Source organism: Lithobates pipiens, unplaced genomic scaffold (assembly GCF_037356315.1).
Source record: "Lithobates pipiens isolate NorthernLeopardFrog02 unplaced genomic scaffold, aLitPip1_a1.2 Scaffold_18, whole genome shotgun sequence".
Lineage (NCBI taxonomy): Eukaryota > Metazoa > Chordata > Amphibia > Anura > Ranidae > Lithobates > Lithobates pipiens.
In genome coordinates, this window is record NW_027507758.1 from 504,562,855 (window position 1) to 504,582,313 (window position 19,459).

General features: G+C 43.0%; 1 protein-coding gene across 3 annotated transcripts in view; it reads left to right on the top strand.

Moving 5' to 3' along the window:
* Positions 1-17,794, top strand: part of NCK1 (NCK adaptor protein 1) — a 169,783-nt gene extending 151,989 nt beyond the window's left edge. For all 3 annotated transcript variants that reach the window (XM_077488687.1, XM_077488686.1, XM_077488688.1), the window contains one exon: positions 14,989-17,794. In XM_077488687.1, coding sequence (XP_077344813.1) covers positions 14,989-15,183 — 195 coding nt within the window. In that variant the 3' untranslated portion in view covers positions 15,184-17,794. The remainder of the gene's footprint in view (positions 1-14,988) is intronic.
* The last annotated feature ends 1,665 nt before the right edge of the window (positions 17,795-19,459 follow it).

Genomic DNA, 19,459 nt, shown 5'->3' on the forward strand with positions numbered 1-19,459 from the left:
CATGATCCGTTAGAGCTTGACAGACTACCGGAGCGAGTCTGCTACATGTTTGTGTTAAAAACAACTTCAATCAGTATATTTTATTTAAAGTGATTGTAAGCCTTAGTTTTTATTTATTTAAAATAACAAACATGTCATGCTTACCTCCACTGTGCGTTTTGCAGAGAGTGGCCTCTATCGTCCTCTTCTGGGGTCCCTTGGTGGCTCTCGCAGCTCCTCCTCACATCAAATAACCCCCTAGGACAAGCGTTCTCCCGGGAGGGTTACCTTGTGGGCGCGCTCCCGAGTCTAGCTTTCGGTGCCCATAGACACAAATGCCAGACTCGGCCCTGCCCCGCGGCGCCCGCGTCATTGGATTTGATTTGCAGCAGCGGGAGCCAATGGCTGCGCTGCTATCAATCTATCCAATCAAGACCCCGTGCAGAGAGGGACAGCGCGTCTTTGCTGAGGGAAATACGGGGCTCAGCTAAGTAAAAAGGGGGGGGGGGTCACTGCCAGAAGTTTTTTCACCTTAATGCATCCTATGCATTAAGGTGAAAAAACATGAGGGTTTAAAACCCCTTTAAGTCCACAAACTATGGTGTACAGTGGATATAAAAAGTCTACACACCCCTGTCAAAATGTCAAGTTTCTGTGATGTAAAAAAAGAGACAAAGATAAATTATTTCAGAACTTTTTCCTCTTTTTAGTGTGACCTATAGACTGTACAACTCAATTGAAAACAAACTGAAATATTATAGGCGGAGGGAAGTAAAAATAAAATATGGTTGCATAAATGTTCACACCCTCAAACGAATACTTTGTTGCATCACCTTTTGATTTTATTACAGCACTCAGTCTTTTGGGGTATGAGTCTATCAGCATGGCACATCTTGACTTGGCAATATTTGCCCACTCTTCTTTGCAAAAACGCTCCAAATCCACACCAAATGTCAATTCGCGAGGGCATCTCCTGTGCACAGTCCTCTTCAGATCACCCCAAAGATTTTCAATCGGATTCAGGTCTGGGCTTTGGCTGGGCCATTCCAAAACGTTAATCTTCTCCTGGTGAAGCCATTCCTTTGTTGATTTGGAAGTATGTTTTGGGTCGTTGTCATGCTGAACGATGAAGTTTCTCTTCATGTTCAACTTTCTAGCAGAAGCCTGAAGGTTTTGTGCCAATATTGCCTGTTATTTGGAACTGTTCATAAATTCCTCTACCTTGACCAAGGCCACTGTTCCAGCTGAAGGTAAACAGCCCCAAAGCATGATGCTGCCACCACCATGCTTCACTGTGGGTATGGTGTTCTTTTGGTGATGTGCAGTGGTGTTTTTGCACCAAACATATCTTTTGGAATTATGGCCAAGAAGTTCAACCTTGGTTTCATCGGACCATAACACAATTTCCCACATGCTTTTGGGGCACTTCAGGTGTGTTTTTGCATTATTTAGCCAGGCTTAGATGTTTTTCTTGGTAAGAAAATGCTTTCGTCCTGCCACTCTACCCCATAGCCCAGACACATGAAGAATACAGGAGATTGTTGTCACATGTACCTTCTCCTGACTGATACCTTTTAACAATAAGATCCCTCTGATGCTTTGGAAGCTCTTTGTGGACCATGGCTTTTGCTGTAAGATGCGACTAAGAAAATGTCAGGAAAGGCCTACTAGAACAGCTGAAATTTTAATTGTGGTTAATCAGAGGCACTTTAAATGAGGGGTGTACTGACTCCTGTTTAACATGCGTGTGAATGTGATTGCTTATTTCTGAACACAGCAACATCCCCAGTTATAGGAGGGTGTGCACACTTATTTTATTCTTAACCCCTCCGCCCCAAAAGATTTTAGTTTTTTTTTAAACTGAGTTGTACAGTTTATAGGTCACATTAAGACCCCTTTCACCCTGGGGTGTTTTTCATGTGCTTTTGTACTAAAAAAAAAAAGCGCCTGAAAAACACATCCCCTGCAGTCCCAGTGTGAAAGCCAGAGTTGCTTCCAGAATGTTAAAAAAAAAACAAAAGTCCTGCAAGCAGCATCTTTGGGGTGGTGAAGGCCCGGTCTATACATGGTTCCTCCACCGCTCCTACCCATTGAAATGAATGAGCACCTCGGCAGCTGCGCTACACGGGCACAGTTAATCCTTTATTCGGCCACTAGCGGGGTTAATTTGCAAAGATTTCAAACAAACTTTTTTCACGTTGTCATCATGGGGTTTTGTTTGTAAAAATTTGAGGAAAATGATGAATTGAATCCATTTTGGAATTAAGGCTTTAAAAAAAGTGGAGAAAAAGTGAAGCGCTGTGAATACTTTCAGGATGCACTGTAGCTGAATTTATTTTCCCATTTTTTTTTATGAATGACATCCATTCATCCAGTGTGTACTATTGTGAAGCTGTGATTGGTAACAGCTATCACGTTGTACAGATGTACTGCGATTTGGCCAGTGTGACCAATCACAGATTACACAATAGTAGACAATAACTGGCATACGAATGGAAGCCATTCATTGTGTAGTTGTCAAGTGATCTGATGTGATTAGTCACAGTGGTTGTATAGTACTGTCAGCAGCTCGGTACGCTGATCTGTCATCTGCTGTGTCCAGTGAGCACAGCAGGTGACGGATATCACAGCAGTGCAGTCGGATCCTGGGAGGACGTTATATGATGTCAAACCAGGCTGGCACGCTCTCGCTTGGCTGTCATATTAGTATAGGCCAGGCAGGAAGAAGTTAAAAATTGGTCATTTACAATAGTCCTGCAACACCTGTGGAAAATGAGGTACCTAAAGGCTGGGAAAACATGCAGCATTTTATATTCCCATATTTACCTGGGAACCTGGCTTCCCACTCTTCCATGAGGCACAGGCGATGTAATTATGCCTTACTACATGCTTGGAAATTTAGATATTCAAATCCTTATAATGGTAATGCTCTTCTGTACCGCCTGCTGCCAGGGTTTCAAGGACCCAGATTTGCCTGCATGTAGCGGTGGGTCACATTTATTGCAGTGTTCACTATATATCAGAAATGCTGAATATATATTTATAAATTATCTGGCAACAGAGCATGTCTTTAAGTGTCTCTTCACACTACAGCAACTTGGGATCCGACTTGTCAGACCTCAAGTCGCTCCAAGTCGCTGGACATAAATTCAATGTAAGTGAATGAGAGCCGTCTTAATGCACACTACTGAAGTCGCTCCGACTTCAGAAAAGGTTCCTGTACTACTTCAATCCGACTTCTAGGCAACTTTTACCCATTGATTTCAATGGAAGTTGCCTCCGAGTCGGATCTCCATCTATATTGAAGCGACTTTACAGGAAAAAGAAAATGATTTATCCAGGTACTTCCCATGTTTACCCAGACAACTCCCTCACTCCCACAAAGCAGATTATTCTGTGATTGGCCACAGCCAAAGTCGCCTGTCCTGGAGGCAACTTTAAGTCACGTTGTAAGTTGCGCAAAGTTGCACGGAAGACTCCAAATCGCCCTTCCAAAGTCGCACTGTAAGTTGGGTTGCCCCTCTGTAAACCGAGCCTTAGAGTGATAGAACTGTGGCGTCACAATGTTTCAAGACCACAATACAGTGCAAAGGTTTCCACACATTTTTGTATGGGTTGCTTTGCAACAGTGAAACCAGCACTTCTCCTAATTTGAAAAAAATAAATCTTAACAGCCAGCAATGGCAGGAAAAGAAGCAACAGAAGGCAGACATTGGGGCACCTACTACTGATTCTTTCCCGGCAAGTGTTTGGAGAAACAAAGTATAATAAATCCCCCTAGAGCTTGTCATGTGCACTTGGCTATGTGGAACTCAGGTTCTTTGTGTTCATTTACTAGATGTTTTATAAAGCTGACAGGCCATGTTACAGTTTAAATATGGAATATTGTATGGTGAATTATGCAACATCTTAACCACTTCAGCCCCGGAATAATCTACCCTCTTCCTGACCAGACTACTTTTTGTGATTCGGCACTCCGTCACTTTAACTGACAATTGCACTGTCGTGTGACGCTGTACGCAAACAAAATTGATGTACTTTTTTTTCTGGTGCTATCTGTGCCCACATTATGGAGACTCACCCACTTAATTTGTCCTGTTTACCATTATCCTTGAAAGTGAAAGTAATTGAAAAGCCCAAATTTTGGGGTGAAAAGTAATGGAGGGAAATTCTTCCAATGAAGACACTACTTCTGGTGACCTTGGGGTCCCCAAGAGATTCCTTTTAATTTGCAGGGATTTCCTCTCACTTCCTGCTTTGGCTATGGAACAGGAAGTGAAGTGAATTCTCCACATTTTGACACAGAAGGCGTGAAAAACAATCTGATGGGTTACAACCCTTCCTTGCTCTATCCTATATCCACTTGCTGGTGCTTCATTTGACTTCAAGTGGTTGTACCGGAATACCCCAGTACCATTTTTCTTTAGAGCCAACAGTCATTTATCAATATCAATTGGAGTGGCTAATCAGCCACTCGATTGTTATTACAATCAGCAAAAGGAGATGGCCTGCCCCCCTCCTCCTCCTGCACCCTTCCACAGCTCTCCCGTCCCACCGAGCTACCAACCGGCACATCCGCTGGCTGGCCAGAGACCCATACAAAGCCAGAATCGGCTTTGATTGGGTCTCTGCTATCGTAACACGGTGGCGATGACATGACATCACTTCCTTTTACCTGGCTGTCAACAGCACCATTGTTTTGAAAAATCAAAAGTATTCAACAACACCAATATTGGCGTTTTGAATGCTTTCACCTGCAAAGGAGGGATTTGGAGTCTTATTGACCCCAGATTTATCCATAAAGAGTAAAACCCCTTTGACACTGAGACAGTTTTCAGGCGTTTTAGCGCTAGAAAGAGCACCTGAAAACTGCCTCTCGCTCATTTTGCATGAGTGCTTTCACACTTGGGCGGTGCGCTTGCGGGACATTAGAAAAAGTCCTGCAAGCAGCATCTTTGGAGCGCTGATAAAAGTGCTCTAAAAAGGCCCCTACCCATTGAAATTAATGGGCGGCTCTTCGTTGCCATGTTACCTTTGAAAAAAATCACCCCGCTAGCGCCCAAAATTCACCTCTAAAGCACCGAAAAAAACTACTAGTGCTTTAGCGGCGCATCAGTGGGAAATGGGTCTTAGTGTCACGTGCCTGTTGCTGTCACAAGGATGTTTACAAAAAAGTGACCCTTAGCTAGCGGCAAAGGCGAATGCGTGCATTGGTCCCACGTGCACGCAGGCCGCAATCGTCCCACACCTGTGAGGTATTGCCACAAACATAGGATCATAGGCAGTAATCTAGCACTAGACCACCTCTGTAGATATAAAGTAGTAACCTGTAAAGGCTTTTAACCACTTGCTTACTGGGCACTTAAACCCCCCTCAGTCCCAGACCAATTTTCAGCTTTCAGCGCTGATGCACTTTGAGTGACAATTGCGCGGCCATACAACACTGTACCCAAATGAATTTTTTATCATTTTTTTCCCACAAATAGAGCTTTCTTTTGGTGGTATTTAGTTACAGCTCGGAGTTTTATTTTTTGCTAAACAAACAAAAAAAGATGCAAAAAAAAAAAAAAAAATCATGTTTTAATAGTTTGTTATAAAATTTTGCAAACGGGTCATTTTTCTCCTTCATTGAAGTGCGCTGATTAGGCGGCACTGATAGGCTGCATTGGTGGGCACTGATGGGCTGCATTGGTGGGCACTGATGGGCTGCATTGGTGGGCACTGATGGGCTGCATTGGTGGGCACTGATGGGCTGCATTGGTGGGCACTGATGGGCTGCATTGGTGGGCACTGATGGGCTGCATTGGTGGGCACTGATAGGCTGCACTGGTGGGCACTGATAGGCATAGTTAAGGCGGCACTAATAGGCACAGATAAGGCGGCACCGATGGGCACAGATAAGGCGGCACTGATGGGCAAAGATGGGCACAGATAAGATGGCACGGATGGGTGGCACGGATAAGTGGCACGGATGGGTGGCACGGATGGGCACTGATAGGTACCACAGATAGATGGGACTGATGGGCACTGATAGGTGGCACTGATAGGTGGCACTGATGGGCGGCACTGCTGGGCACTGATGGGCGGCACTGGGGTGCAGCACCTGAGGCAGATTTTGGGTGGCACTGTGGGTGGCACTGCTGGGTGGCACTGTGGGTGGCACTGTGGGCACTGCTGGGTGGCACTGTGGGCACTGCTGGGTGGCACTGTGGGCACTATGGGCACTGCTGGGTGGCACTGACAGGGGGGCACTTACTTTATTTCAGGATGGCACTGCGGGTGGCAGGTGGGCACTGGCAGGGGGCAGGTGTCCTTTTAAATTGCTGGCCGTGATCGGGACTGATGTCCCGAACACGGCCGCCGGCGATCGGCTTTTTTTTTTTCTCCTCGCGCTGTCAGCGCGAGGAGGAATACTAGCCGATTACCGGCTCCGTTTTATCACATGATCAGCTGTCATTGGCTGACAGCTGATCACGTGATAAGGGGTCGGGATCGACCCCTTACACGGATCGGTGATCAGGCGAGTCTCACGGACTCGCCGATCACAGAGCGCGCCGCGCGCGCCCCTCAGGGGGCGCGCAGGCCGCTCGTAACCGGGACTACGTCAATAGACGTAGTCCCGAAAATGTGGGTCCGCGCTATTGCCGTCATTTTGCAATAGCGCGGATCCCAAGTGGTTAAAGCGTTGCCTATAATTAGTAAAATTAACGTTTGTTGCCGCTGCGTGGATATGGGCAATTTTAAACCGTGACATGTTTGGTATCTATTTACTCGGTATGAAATCTTTTAGGGCTGCAACTAACGATAATTTTCATAATCGATTAGTTGGCCGATTATTGTTTCGATTAATCGGTTAATAACCTTAAAAAAAAAAAGTGGGTCAAATTGATGTTCATTATCAACCACAGTGACAGGAAAATTTAGAAATAATAGAAAACTTCTTAGTCAAAGGAATTTTTACACAGTGTATGTGGTTTTCGTTCAAATATTACGTTCATTTTAAAAACAAGTGAAAATTTCAAGGAAAAATTATTTCATTCAGCGAATGTACAAAGATTTTTCATCTGAATATTCTCATCCGAAAATTGATCTGATTGACCAGCATAAGGCTCGGTATACACCTATGCAGTTTGCTTTTGATCTGTTTCTGCAGTGCCTTTTGCTGTGCGTTTTTGATTTTTGCACACGTGATTTTACTGCAATTTGCATTTTTGCATTTTTTTTGGGCAGATTAAAAAACGTATTACATGCTTTTCTGCAGCTTCTCCATTGAAGTATATTGAACCAATAAAGCAACATTTTGCGTTAAAAGTCCCTGACCCTTTCAGATGTGAACTTCTCCCATAGGAAACCATGTAAATGAACTGTAGTGCATTTCTGAAAAAAGCACCAAAAAACACATAGATGTGAACCAGGTCTAAGGCGTTTAGTAAAGTACCCTTTATGGTAGAAAAAAGCAGATAATCACTACTGAAAGGGGTTCATTTTTTTACTGTAGAACAGTGAAAGTAATATTTACAGTAGCAATCGCTATTTTTGTATTATAAAGGGCTCAATTCAGTTTTTTTTAACCCATTATGTTACTGGCCGATTAATCGATTATGAAAATAGTAATCGATTAATTTCATAATCGATTAGTTGTCGATTAATCGATTAGTTGTTTCAGCCCTAAAATCTTTTATATTTTACAAAAAATGTAGGTCATGTATTTTTATTTATTTTTTTGCATTAAAATGTAAAAAGGTGAATTTTGTTATACAAATTGCGATTGAAAACTGGATGCAGCCTGTGGCATCCTTTTGTGTGCTCCCAGATTGGACAGGAGAGCCTGTAAAGGCTGCAGCGGGAGGGGGTACCCCCTTCTGCCACCTGTAAGAGTAATTCTGTGACTGATTACTTTTACTATAAAGAGAATCGCTGCGGCTAAAAAAAAGCGAATTCTGGGATCATGACTGTCGTGTATTAAAAATCTTCATATTTCTGGGTAGCTGATAAATGAGATCATGTAAGTGAAAGGCTCCCTTGACTACAGTCCTCTAACAGCTGGAAGCAGACAAAGCTCTTGAAATGTTAAAAGCAACTGGCTGTTCAGCATCCCAAGACCTCATTCTGGAGCCTTGTAGCCATGGGCATTATTTATTCTTAGCTTGGAATATGAGCTGAAATATATCTGAATTGGCAAGATTTTCCAAATTGTCTAATGAGGTTCTAGCGGCTTTCTTTCAACTCCTAATTTCTTTGATGTCCTTTAACTGCTTGCTGACCGCCACACGAACATTTACGTCGGCAGAATAGCACGGACAGGCAAATGGGCATACAGGTACGTCCCTTTAATTTTGCCGGTGTGAGCCCGCCGCGAGCTCCGTGAGTGTGATCGTGGGTCCCACGGACTCGATGTCCCTGGGGATACCTGCGATCGTCTTACGGAGAGGAAGAACGGGGAAATGCTGATGTAAACAAGCATCTCCCCATTCTGCCTAGTGACACTGATCACAGCTCCCTGTGAACGGTGAGCGGATATCTGTGTCGTGTTACACGTAGCCCACCCCCCACAGTTAGAATCACTCCCTAGGACACACTTAACCCCTGCAGTGCACCCTAGTGGTTAACCCCTTCACTGCCAGTCACATTTACACAGTAATGGGTGCATTTTTAATCGCACTGATAGCTGTATAAATGTCAGTGGTCCCAAAATAGCGCCAAAAGTGTCCTATGTGTCCACCATAATGTTACAGTCACTATAAAAATCGCAGATAGCCACCATTACTAATAATAATAAAAAAATTATAAAATTGCCATAAAACTATCCCCTATTTTGTAGATGCTATAATTTTTGCGCAAACCAATCAATCGCTTATTGCGATATTTTTATTAAAAAACAAAAAAAAATGTAGAACAATACGTATTGGCCTAAACTGAAGAAAAAAACATTTTTTATATATATTTTTGGAGGATATTTATTATAGCAAAAAGTAAAAAAATATTTTTTATTTTTTTTTTCAAAATTGTCGCTCTTTTTGTTTATAGCACAAAAAATGAAAACTGCAGGTGATTGCCAGCAGTATTAGCAGCGCTGCAGTTGAAGGATTTAACCCCTTTTCAGCCGCTAGCAGGGGATTAAAACCGCCCGCTAGCGGCTGAATAGAGCAGCTAAAATGCCGGCGATGCCCCAGGGCAGTTCTGTGTGAAAGGGGTCTAAAACCTTTGAGAGCGTTTTGCAAGACAATCAGAATTTGTTTATACATCTTGACTTGATATACAAGTAGCGTCCTCTCACAACACAGTATAAAAGAGAAGAGAAGGCACCTCTAAGTGTAGCATTATGGTCAGGGTGGATAAAAATCGATTTATTTATTTTAATCTGATTTTAGTTTTTATTTAAATCTGATTTATTTATTTTAATCCAATTTATTTTAATAAAATGCTTTTGGAGTAAAAAATCTGTCTAAAGATAGTTTTATGTTTAAGATACATTATTAATTTAGTTTATTCAGCTTGAAATGGAGCTTAGTTACGTAGCATGAGGCTGTATATTCTGCAATATTTACAATTTTGGTAATCTCATTCAATGAATCCAAGCTCTGCAAGCTGAGATAACATGCACTGCATTGATGCATTCACACAATGTCACAGTAACCATAAAATAAAACCGAGTTCAGGAATATTCCTTTATCCCATTGTTTGGCACATCTATGTATATTACAAACTGTATGATTGTTTTAAGAGAAATGTATAAGTGTGATGAGGAAGGTCCAGCAGTAAAAATGAAAGTGAAACCGCCTAAGCAGATAAGCTTGTGATCTTTCTGCGCTTAGCTTGATGTGCTTTATTCCTCACTTGTGGAGCAAAATGGTAACGGAACGTGAAAGAGTCCCAGTTTGGGAATATTTACTAACCTGACAGCTTATTATTATAAATAGGAAACCTTAATTTTGTTTGCAAATATTAAAGTTTCTAACTACCAGCAAGAATAAGTCCTTACATTTATTTAAAGAGCACTTGTCATTTCAGATCCATCATGGCAGCGCCTGTTAGCGGGCATCCACTCACCTGCTGCTGCCACATCCCCCACCTTGCTGTGTCACGGGCACATCACCAGCCGCCCCATTAAAGTGAATGGGATTGTTGGCGAGTCAACAGCGGGTCAGAGGAGGAGCCGCTGTGGGACAGAGATGACAGTTGCTCTTTAAAAATTATTTAAATCAAGCCTTTTTACTAATGATTTAAATCATAATTTAACTCAAATCCACCCTGATTATGGTTACATTTAAAGGGGAGGGCCACCCTGAAAAACAAAAAAATGTTAAAAATTACAAAAAATCTAAAAAAAAAAAAATGAAAATTTTTTTTTTTTACTTACCAGAAATGCCTGTTGCTAGGCACTTTCTCCTAATCTTCCTCTTCCTCCTCCGCGGAGATCTTCTGTCTTCTCTCTTCGTCGCGGCGTCTTCTGGGTAATGAGTCGCGCTGTGTTCTGGGAACTGTGTGTTCCAGAACACAGCGCGTCCCATTCAGAAAGCGCTGCGGGACTCGCGCATGCGCAGTAGCTGCGGGGCTCGCGCATGCGCAGTAGGAAACAGGCAGTGAAGCCATAAGGCTCCGCTGCCTGTTTCCCTTACAAGGGATGGCGGCGCCGGGACCCGAGAGCCGAGGGACGGGTCGGCCTCGGGCGGCCGACATCGCGGGCGCCCTGGACAGGTGAGTGTGTTTATTAAGTCAGCAGCTGCAGTGTTTGCAGCTGCTGACTTTTTTTTTTTTTTTTTTTTTTTTTTTTTTTTTATATAACCGGCCCTCCGCTTTAACCTCCTGGTGGTTTTCCTGAGTGTGGCTCGGGGTTAAATTTCAGTACCATTAGCGGTAACCCTGAGCCATACTCTGGATTGCATTGCAGGATCCTGGTGCGGTATACTTACCTTGTCCCCAGGATCCTGCGATATCCTCCCGCTGTATCCATATGCTCTATCCTCTGCCCGATGCCTCTCTGTGTCGGGTACCATTCCCTGCGAGCATCGCGACACATGGGGGCGGAGCCCGGTGGCAAATTCGAAAAAGTGAAAAATCCTAATACATACAGTACATTGTAATCTTACAGATTACATTACTATATGAAATCATTTCACATCCCTTTTGTCCCTAGTGGTCTGCCCAGTGCCCTGCATGCAGTTTTATATTATAAATACCATCCTTTCTGCCTGGAAATTGGAGATTGTCCATAGCAACCAAAAAGTGTCCCTTTACATCAAAAGTGGTTTTTGACCAGCTAGAAAACAGCGATAATAAATTAGAATCACTCGCAGAATTGAGCGATAGTGAACCGTGGGGAAATACATTTTATTGTTTTTTTATAATTATATTTATTTATTATAATGTTGTGTTTCAAACTTCATCATACCCGAGATATCTACTAGACCAGGGGTGCCCAACCTTTTGAAGAGCGGGGGCCACTTAAGTGACTTGGTAACTAATCGTGGGCCACAATAAGTGGAGCGGACAGAAGACCGATCCATGTCCGCACTGTATATGCAGAGCGGACATGGACACAACCCACTCTACTCTGTGGGCCCGCCTATCTGATCTAACCAGATGGAAGGGGATCCCCCTTCTGTTTTTTTTTTTTGTTTTTTGTTTTTTGTTTTTTTTTTGTTTTTTGTAGATCAGATTGGATATAGGTGGGTGCAAATGGACACAAGTCCGTCCATAGAGGTGAATGAAGGGTCCGCGTGGGTTGAACCGATCGTGTGAAAATGGCCTAAGGCTGCTTTCACACTGATGTACGGCAGTTTACCTGCACTGTGGGTGCAGTACAGTGCACCTGTGGCTTTCCTGCAGGTTAGCTGCACTTTGTCATCGATGTCTATTATATCCTGCAGGTGTGATGCACTTTCTGAAAGCGCACCAAACCCACAGATAACAGAAGTCTATGACTCAGGTAACCTGAAGGTGCAATGCGCTGCACCTGCGGATCAGTTTGAAAGCAGCCCAGTAACCACTGCAGAGCAAATATGTTCATATATACACTGCTTTTAGTAATAAACACACGTTTAATAACAGTCTTCCATTCAGGTATCGCTGGCTGTTGCTGTCCCAGGCAGAATGCATTTGGTATCACTCTGCTTGGGACAGGAGCCCCCGCTATACAGGAAGCATCGGCAAATGCGGCTCTGCTCCCTCTGCAGCCGCTTGCTTCCTCTACCGCTGGCTTAATTTAAAACACAGATGCTCTGGGATGGTGGGTCGGCAACCCATGATCAGGGCTTGAGAACCTGCTATCCCAAAGCAGGAGGTCGTGGGCCACATCAGAAGGCTCTGTGGGCCACATGTGGCCCCCGGGCCACTGGTTGGGCACCCCTGTACTAGACTCTGGTTTGTACAGATTTAAGTGTGTTATTGCTAAGAATTACAGACCTACAATATAAAATGCAAAATTTCCATGCAAAACAATTGTACCGCTTTGAGATGCAAAAAATCTGACATAATCATACCACCAGGGAGGTTAATGAAGGTACAACATTTTGAAACTCACATGGTTGATGGTTAAAAGAGGCACATCAAAGTATGCAGGCATCCAGGGTAGAGCTGTCCACATAGACCATCCTTACCGCCATTGGCGTCATCCCTTCCACGCTGCGCTCCACGAGCATTTCATGCCTCGCTTTCAGATCGCTGTACTGCAGGAGGTAGTATTGCAGGCTGCCTGTGTGGACAGCTCTACCTTGGATGCTTGCATACTTAGATGTGCTTGTTTTATTTCTCAACCATGTCAGTTGATAAATGTTGTACCTTCATTAAATGTTACCATATTACTACACTTGGAGGCACCTCTCTTCTCTTTTATACCCTGTAGCTCCTGCCGGATTTTGCTTCTAATCTCCTTATGGTTACACAACCTATCACATTGCTATAATATTTTTATATGGAGTATAAACTGAAGGACTTATGACTAAATGGCTGTGGAACAAATCATTTGAGTTTCCATTATTTCTTATGGGGAAATTCGCTTTGATATAAAAGTGCTTTGGATTACAAGTATGTTTCTGGAACGAGCTATGCTCACAATCCAAGGTTTTGCTGTACCTCCCTTGAAGTGGTGCTGCACCTGTACTGCTTAATTGCTTGTTAATGTCTAGGGGGGGACAGGAAGATCGGTTTTACTTACCTGATCTTAAGCCCAATAAGATCACAGTGGTGTAGTGGTTAGCACTCTCACCTAGCAGTAAGAAGGGTCACTGGTTCAAATACCAACCACGACACTACCTGCCTGGAGTTTGCATGTTCTCCCTGTGCCTGCGTGGGTTTCCTCCAGGTACTCCGGTTTCCTCCCACAAACCAAAGACATGCAGGTAGGTTAATTGGCTTCTGTCCAAAATTGGCCCTAGTATATGAATGGGGATCTTGGATTGTGGGCTCCTTGAGAGTAGGGACCAATGTGAGTGTGTAATGTACAGGGATAGGGTACAATTGTAGACACTCACTCAGGTTGAACTGGATGGACTGGTGTCTTTATTCAACCTTACTAACTATGAAACTATGAAACTATAACCTAACCTAACCTAATAGCTCCTCCATGCTGATAGTGGTTCCTGAGGCCTCTTCTACCCTGCATGCCGGAGGTGTAAAGTCTCTGATGTCATCAAGACCAATGCAGTGCAGCCCCACTACAAGGGAGAACTTTTAGTTTTTGTAAGATCTATATTCAAAATGCACCTGAAGAGTGTTTTAGATCTCACAGATTTCATTTGCAGACGCACGAGTTTTCATCCATCTTCACTTGTGTTTCAGTGAGTTTTTTTGCTCATTGACATCAGTTTTCGTGTGTGTCGTCGCTTTCTCTTCTGCATTTTCACACCATAATGTTGATGTTTGTCAGTTTTTTGGGTTTTTTTTTGTTTTTTCTGTGCAGAAAACTGCGTACACTTTGCAGATTCCTGCACAGAAAACTGCTTGTGAAACTAGTGTTATGGCATGAACAGGGCACATAGAGAACAATTGTTTTCTTTGTGCCCTTGTTGAACGTGTGTAGAAAAACTGACTCTGCACATGATGTGAACAAGGCCTTAAAGTGGTTGTAAACCCTTACAAACCACTTTGACCTACAGGTAAGCCTAGATTAAGGCTTACCTGTAGGTCCAAGCAATATCTCCTAAACCTATATGGTTTAGGAGATATTTGCCCGAAAACGGGCACCGCTGTCTACGGCGCATGCGCCGTAGACAGCGGCGCGCAGGCGCACTGAGCGTGGCATTTCCAAGAATGGAGCTGGCGCGCGAGTGACATCATCGCGGCTTCGCCGAATGACAGCGGCGGAGCTGCGAGACGCCACCAGCAAGATGGATGCACCAGACTACAGGGGACAGCAGCGACTTCGCTGGCTCCTGTGTCAGGTAAGTGACACATAATGGGCTACTATGCGATGCATAGTAGTCCATTATGCTTTGCCTTTGCAGGGAATGAAAGAGGAAGTAAACCCATCAGGGTTTACTTCCTCTTTAAGGCCCTTTCACACCCGATCGATTTTCTGCTGGAAGATTGTAGCTCTAAAATGCTCAACAGGCCAAATCCTGTTTTTCAATGACCCCTGTTCACATCTGAGTGTTCTGTCACTCAAAAAAGTACATGCGCTTCTTTTTGGCAGATTGGGCCCCATAGACTACAATAGGAATGGCTACATGTGCGTTTTACAAGCATTTTGGTGTACATTTAACAGCAGCTCTCCACCCCTGATATCCTCCACCTCTCCTTCCTCTAGTTCTTTCTATTGACTACACAAAACCACCTAAAGCTGTAAAACGCTTGTAATACTCTTCTAAAAAGGCCAGTAAATGGCTACGTTCAGGTGTGAATCAAATTGTTACAAACTTGAGCAATTGATATAATCCAATGAAAAACAAATGTGTTTGTGTAAGGGAATACCGCTGAGTTATATTTGATAGTATTGGCTTTGTTAATAAAAAAAAAATTTCCTGCAATAAATGTGTAATATTCTAATATTTTTCTCTATCTTCTTTAAAGCCAAACGACTTCTCTGTGTCGCTGAAAGCTCAAGGCAAGAACAAGCATTTCAAAGTACAGATGAAAGACAATGTATATTGCATCGGCCAGCGCAAGTTTACCACCATGGAGGAATTAGTAGAACATTACAAAAAGGCTCCAATTTTTACCAGCGAGCATGGCGAGAAACTTTATCTAATCAAGCCTTTGTCTTGAGGGCAACTCGTGGGAAGTGAGGGATAAAACTCCAGGTTAGGTGCATTCACCAAAAGACTGGACTCTATAGACTTGGTAACCCCACTAGTGAACCAAAGGCATCTCCTGGCCCTGCTGAGAAGGACATTACCTGTATTGTTACCTTTCTCTCATTATGAATCGGATTATGCTATCATTTTATTTTCTATTTGCTTTACACACTTCCACCCCTGTACATCTTATTTTCTACATTCTGCCTTATTATTGTAACATATCAAAGACTTGTATCAACGACATGTATCTTCTTATCTACGTTTTGGGGTTCTGAGTGATGGGATTGTGGTTTACCATCTGACACCAGAACTCCACAATTACATCTTTGTGCTGCTTTTAGTGTTGTCCACTCTGTGCTTTGGACTGTGAATCTGAAAGGTGTGTTGTGGCCTGGACCGAATGCTCTTTTCACTGTGGATTTAGCCTTGTTCTTTGTCGCATTTGCTGTTTATAAGATAGGCACTGTGTATGACTGACTGATTGTCTCCATCTGTTCCTATCAGGACATTTCATATTTATTTGTTTACAAAATGTTCATTGCCTTCCAGGTTATTTGCATATTCAAATATTTAATGCAGCCACATACAAAGTAGTCATACCAAATGCTGTATGTTGACCTATCCATAAAATGTCATATTCTCTGTCATTTACTTTTCTGCTGACTGTGATGCGATTGCAATCTGTGTATGGTTGATTTTCTCCTGAAGCAAACCCATAATCAAATTAAGTCCTTTGCTGCCCTGCCCAACTTGCTCATTTTAAAGTGACACTAACGGGTCAGGTTTTTTAAAAAAATGTTTAAAATAACAATAATGTCATACTTGCCTCCACTGTGCAGCTTGTTTTGCACAGAGTGGCCCCGAACCTGCTCTTTTGGGGTCCCTCGGCGGCTCTTGCGACTCCTCCCCGCATCACGTAACCCCCTAGAGAAGCGCTCTACTGGGGGGGTTACCTCGTGGGTGCACTCCCGAGTCCAGCCCCACCCCTCATCAGCCACGTCATTGGATTTGATTGACAGCAGCAGGAGCTAATGGTTGCTCTATCAGTCTAACCAATCAAGATCCGAGAACCCCCCGCAGAGAGAGCATGTCCACATGGGACAAGTCCGTGGGCGCTGAATGCAGTAATCAGCCCCGCCCCTCAGCGACCACGTCATTGGATTTGATTGACAGCAGCTGGAGCCAATGGTTGCGCTGCTATCAGTCTAACCAATCAAGAGCCGAGAACCCCCTGCAGAGAGAGCGCGTCCACATGGGACAAGTTCAAGGGCTCAGGTAAGTAACACACGGGGGCTGGGGGGCCGGTCACTGACGGGTGTTTTTTTCACCTTAATGCATAGGCTGCATTAAGGTGAAAAAACACAAACCTTTAGTGTCCCTTTAAGGGAATAAAAGGGAAGTACTTTCCTTCTGGGCAGAGTTTGCTGCTCTGCAATCCAATCATCAGCTACTGAAGAGGAGAGTATCGCTGGCCATACACTAGTAGAATTTTGAATTTAACCTTTGTACAAAAATTCTAATCAGTACATTTGATGACTTGACGAAGGTTGTGTTCAAAAGTACTTCAAAATTTCGTTTTTGCTATTAACATTCGATTTGGGAACGAATTTGAAAGGAAACGAAATTTAGAATTAAAACCACACTTTTTTTGAAAAAAATGATAAGAAAATCAAACGTTATGATAAAATGTTTTGTATTAAATTCTAGTATATGACCAGCTTTAGCCAGTCTGGCCTTTCCGCATCTCCTGTTCAGCAAAGATCGATCACGTGACTTGGTGTGATCCATATGAAGACGTTTCTGCGGCTTAGGCAAATATTTTGGGACCACTTCTATCTACCTGTTAGGACTTTGAAGGCACAAGCCTGACGGAGGTCTTACTTTGACTATAGGTTTGCTTTATTTATCATAATATTGATAATGGAGTATTGAACTTCCAGGTCTCAGAGACTCATTTATGAAAACCCAAGGGAGGAAAAATAGGAGCTATTTGATATAGCAAAAAGATTTATATGGCCACAATACATAAACTGTAAAATGTTTCTTAGCTGTTTATGTGAATAAGAATTTAGTAATATTCGTGGACAAATATTTAAAAGGTTTTTTGTTTTTTTGTTTTTTTATATTATTAGAACTGAAAACACTTAAACTGAAGGTAACGTTGTAAAGATCAGTATTTTATGGGACACGGTTGACTTCCTGTCCAGTAAATGCCATAGAAAAAAAAGAAACTGCCTACTGCTGGTTTGTTGTTTCCTGTTGCATAATGTACATCTTGCATAAAGCAGTAGGATGAACGACCGAGTTCACCAGATGTCCAACTCTGACACAACTCTTATTCAGTGATTTCATGTGCATGATAACAGAAGAGCAGTTCTATTGAATGTTATCACTGGAGAGTCCTTGTGGTTTTCTTCTATAGTCTGAGGCAGTGCCCTTGCACTTGGAATGTGTGCTTTTTCAAGACCCATACTCTACCAGTAGGAATGAATGCAATGTGTTTCTCTTTCACATGTTGTGACTTTTTAAATTTTGTGGCTCTTTAACGTGTCGGTCCATTAAACGTTTTAGTAAAGTAGGCCAAGTTTGCCCCTGGCTCCCTAAAGTGTCATTAAACCTCAAAAATGTATGCGTGTGTGTGTATGTATATATATATGTGTGTGTGTGTGTGTATATATGTGTATGTGTGTGTGTGTATATATATATATATGTGTGTGTGTGTGTGTGTGTGTGTGTGTGTATATATATATATATATGTGTATGTGTGTGTGTATATATATATATATATATATATATGTGTGTGTGTGTATATATATATATATATATATATATAATGTATATATATATATATATATATATATATATATATATATATATGTGTGTGTGTATATATATATATATAATATATACACACAATTTCACAAAAGTGAGTACACCCCTTACATTTTTGTAAATATTTTATTATATCTTTTCATGTGACAACTCTGAAGACATGACTCTTTGCTACAATGTAAAGTAGTGAGTGTACAGCTTGTATAACCGTGTAAATTTACTGTCCCCTCAAAATATCTCAACACACTGTAATTCATGTCTAAACCGCTGGTAACAAAAGTGAGTGCACCCCTAAGTGAAAATGTCCGAATTGGGCCCAAAGTGTCAATATTTTGTGTGGCCACCATTATTTTCCATCACTGCTTTAACCCTCTCGGGCGTGGAGTTCACCAGAGCTGCACAGGTTGCCACTGGAGTCCTCTTCCACTCCTCCATGACGACATCACAGAGCTGGTGGATGTTGGAGACTTCCACCTTCCGTCTGAGAATGCCCCACAGATGCTCAATAGGATTTAGCTCTGGAGACATGCTTGGCCAGTCCATCACCTTTACCCTCAGCTTCTTTCGCAATGCAGTGGTCGTCTTAGAGGTGTGTTTGGGGTTGTTATCGTGAAGGAATACTGCCCTGTGACCCAGTCTCTGAAGGGAGGGGTTCATGCTCTGCTTCAGTATGTCACAGTACATGTTGGCATTCATGGTTCCCTCAATGAACTGTAGCTCCCCAGAGCCGACGGCACTCATGCAGCCCCAGACCATGACACTCCCACCACCATGCTTGACTATAGGCAAGACACACTTGTCTTTGTACTCCTCACCTGGTTGCCACCACACACACTTGACACCATGTCAACCAAATAGGTTTAACTTGGTCTCATCAGACCACAGGACATGGTTCCAGTAATCCATGTCCTTACCCTGCTTGTCTTCAGCAAACTGCAGGCTTTTTGTGCATCATCTTCTGAAGAGGCTTCCTTCTGGGACGACAGCCATGCAGACCAGTTTGATGCGGTGTATGGTGTGAGCACTGACAGGCTGTTCTGAGTGGAACCTGTCCTGTTAAACTGCTGTATGGTTTTGGCCACCGAGCTGAAGCTCAGTTTCAGGGTCAATTGGCAATTTTCTTATAGCCTAGGCCATCTTTATGTAGAGCAACAATTCTTTTTTTCAGATCCTCAGAGAGTTCTTTGCCGTGAGGTGCCATGTTGAACTTCCAGTGACCAGTATGAGTGAGTGAGAGCTATAACACCGAATTTAACACACCTGCTCCCCATTCACACCTGAGGCCTTGTAACACTGAGTCACATGACACAGAGGCGGGAAAATGGCTAATTGAGCCCAATTTGGACATGTTCACTTAGGGGTGTACTCACTTTTGTTGCCATTAATTTAAACAGTAATGGCTGTGTGTTGAG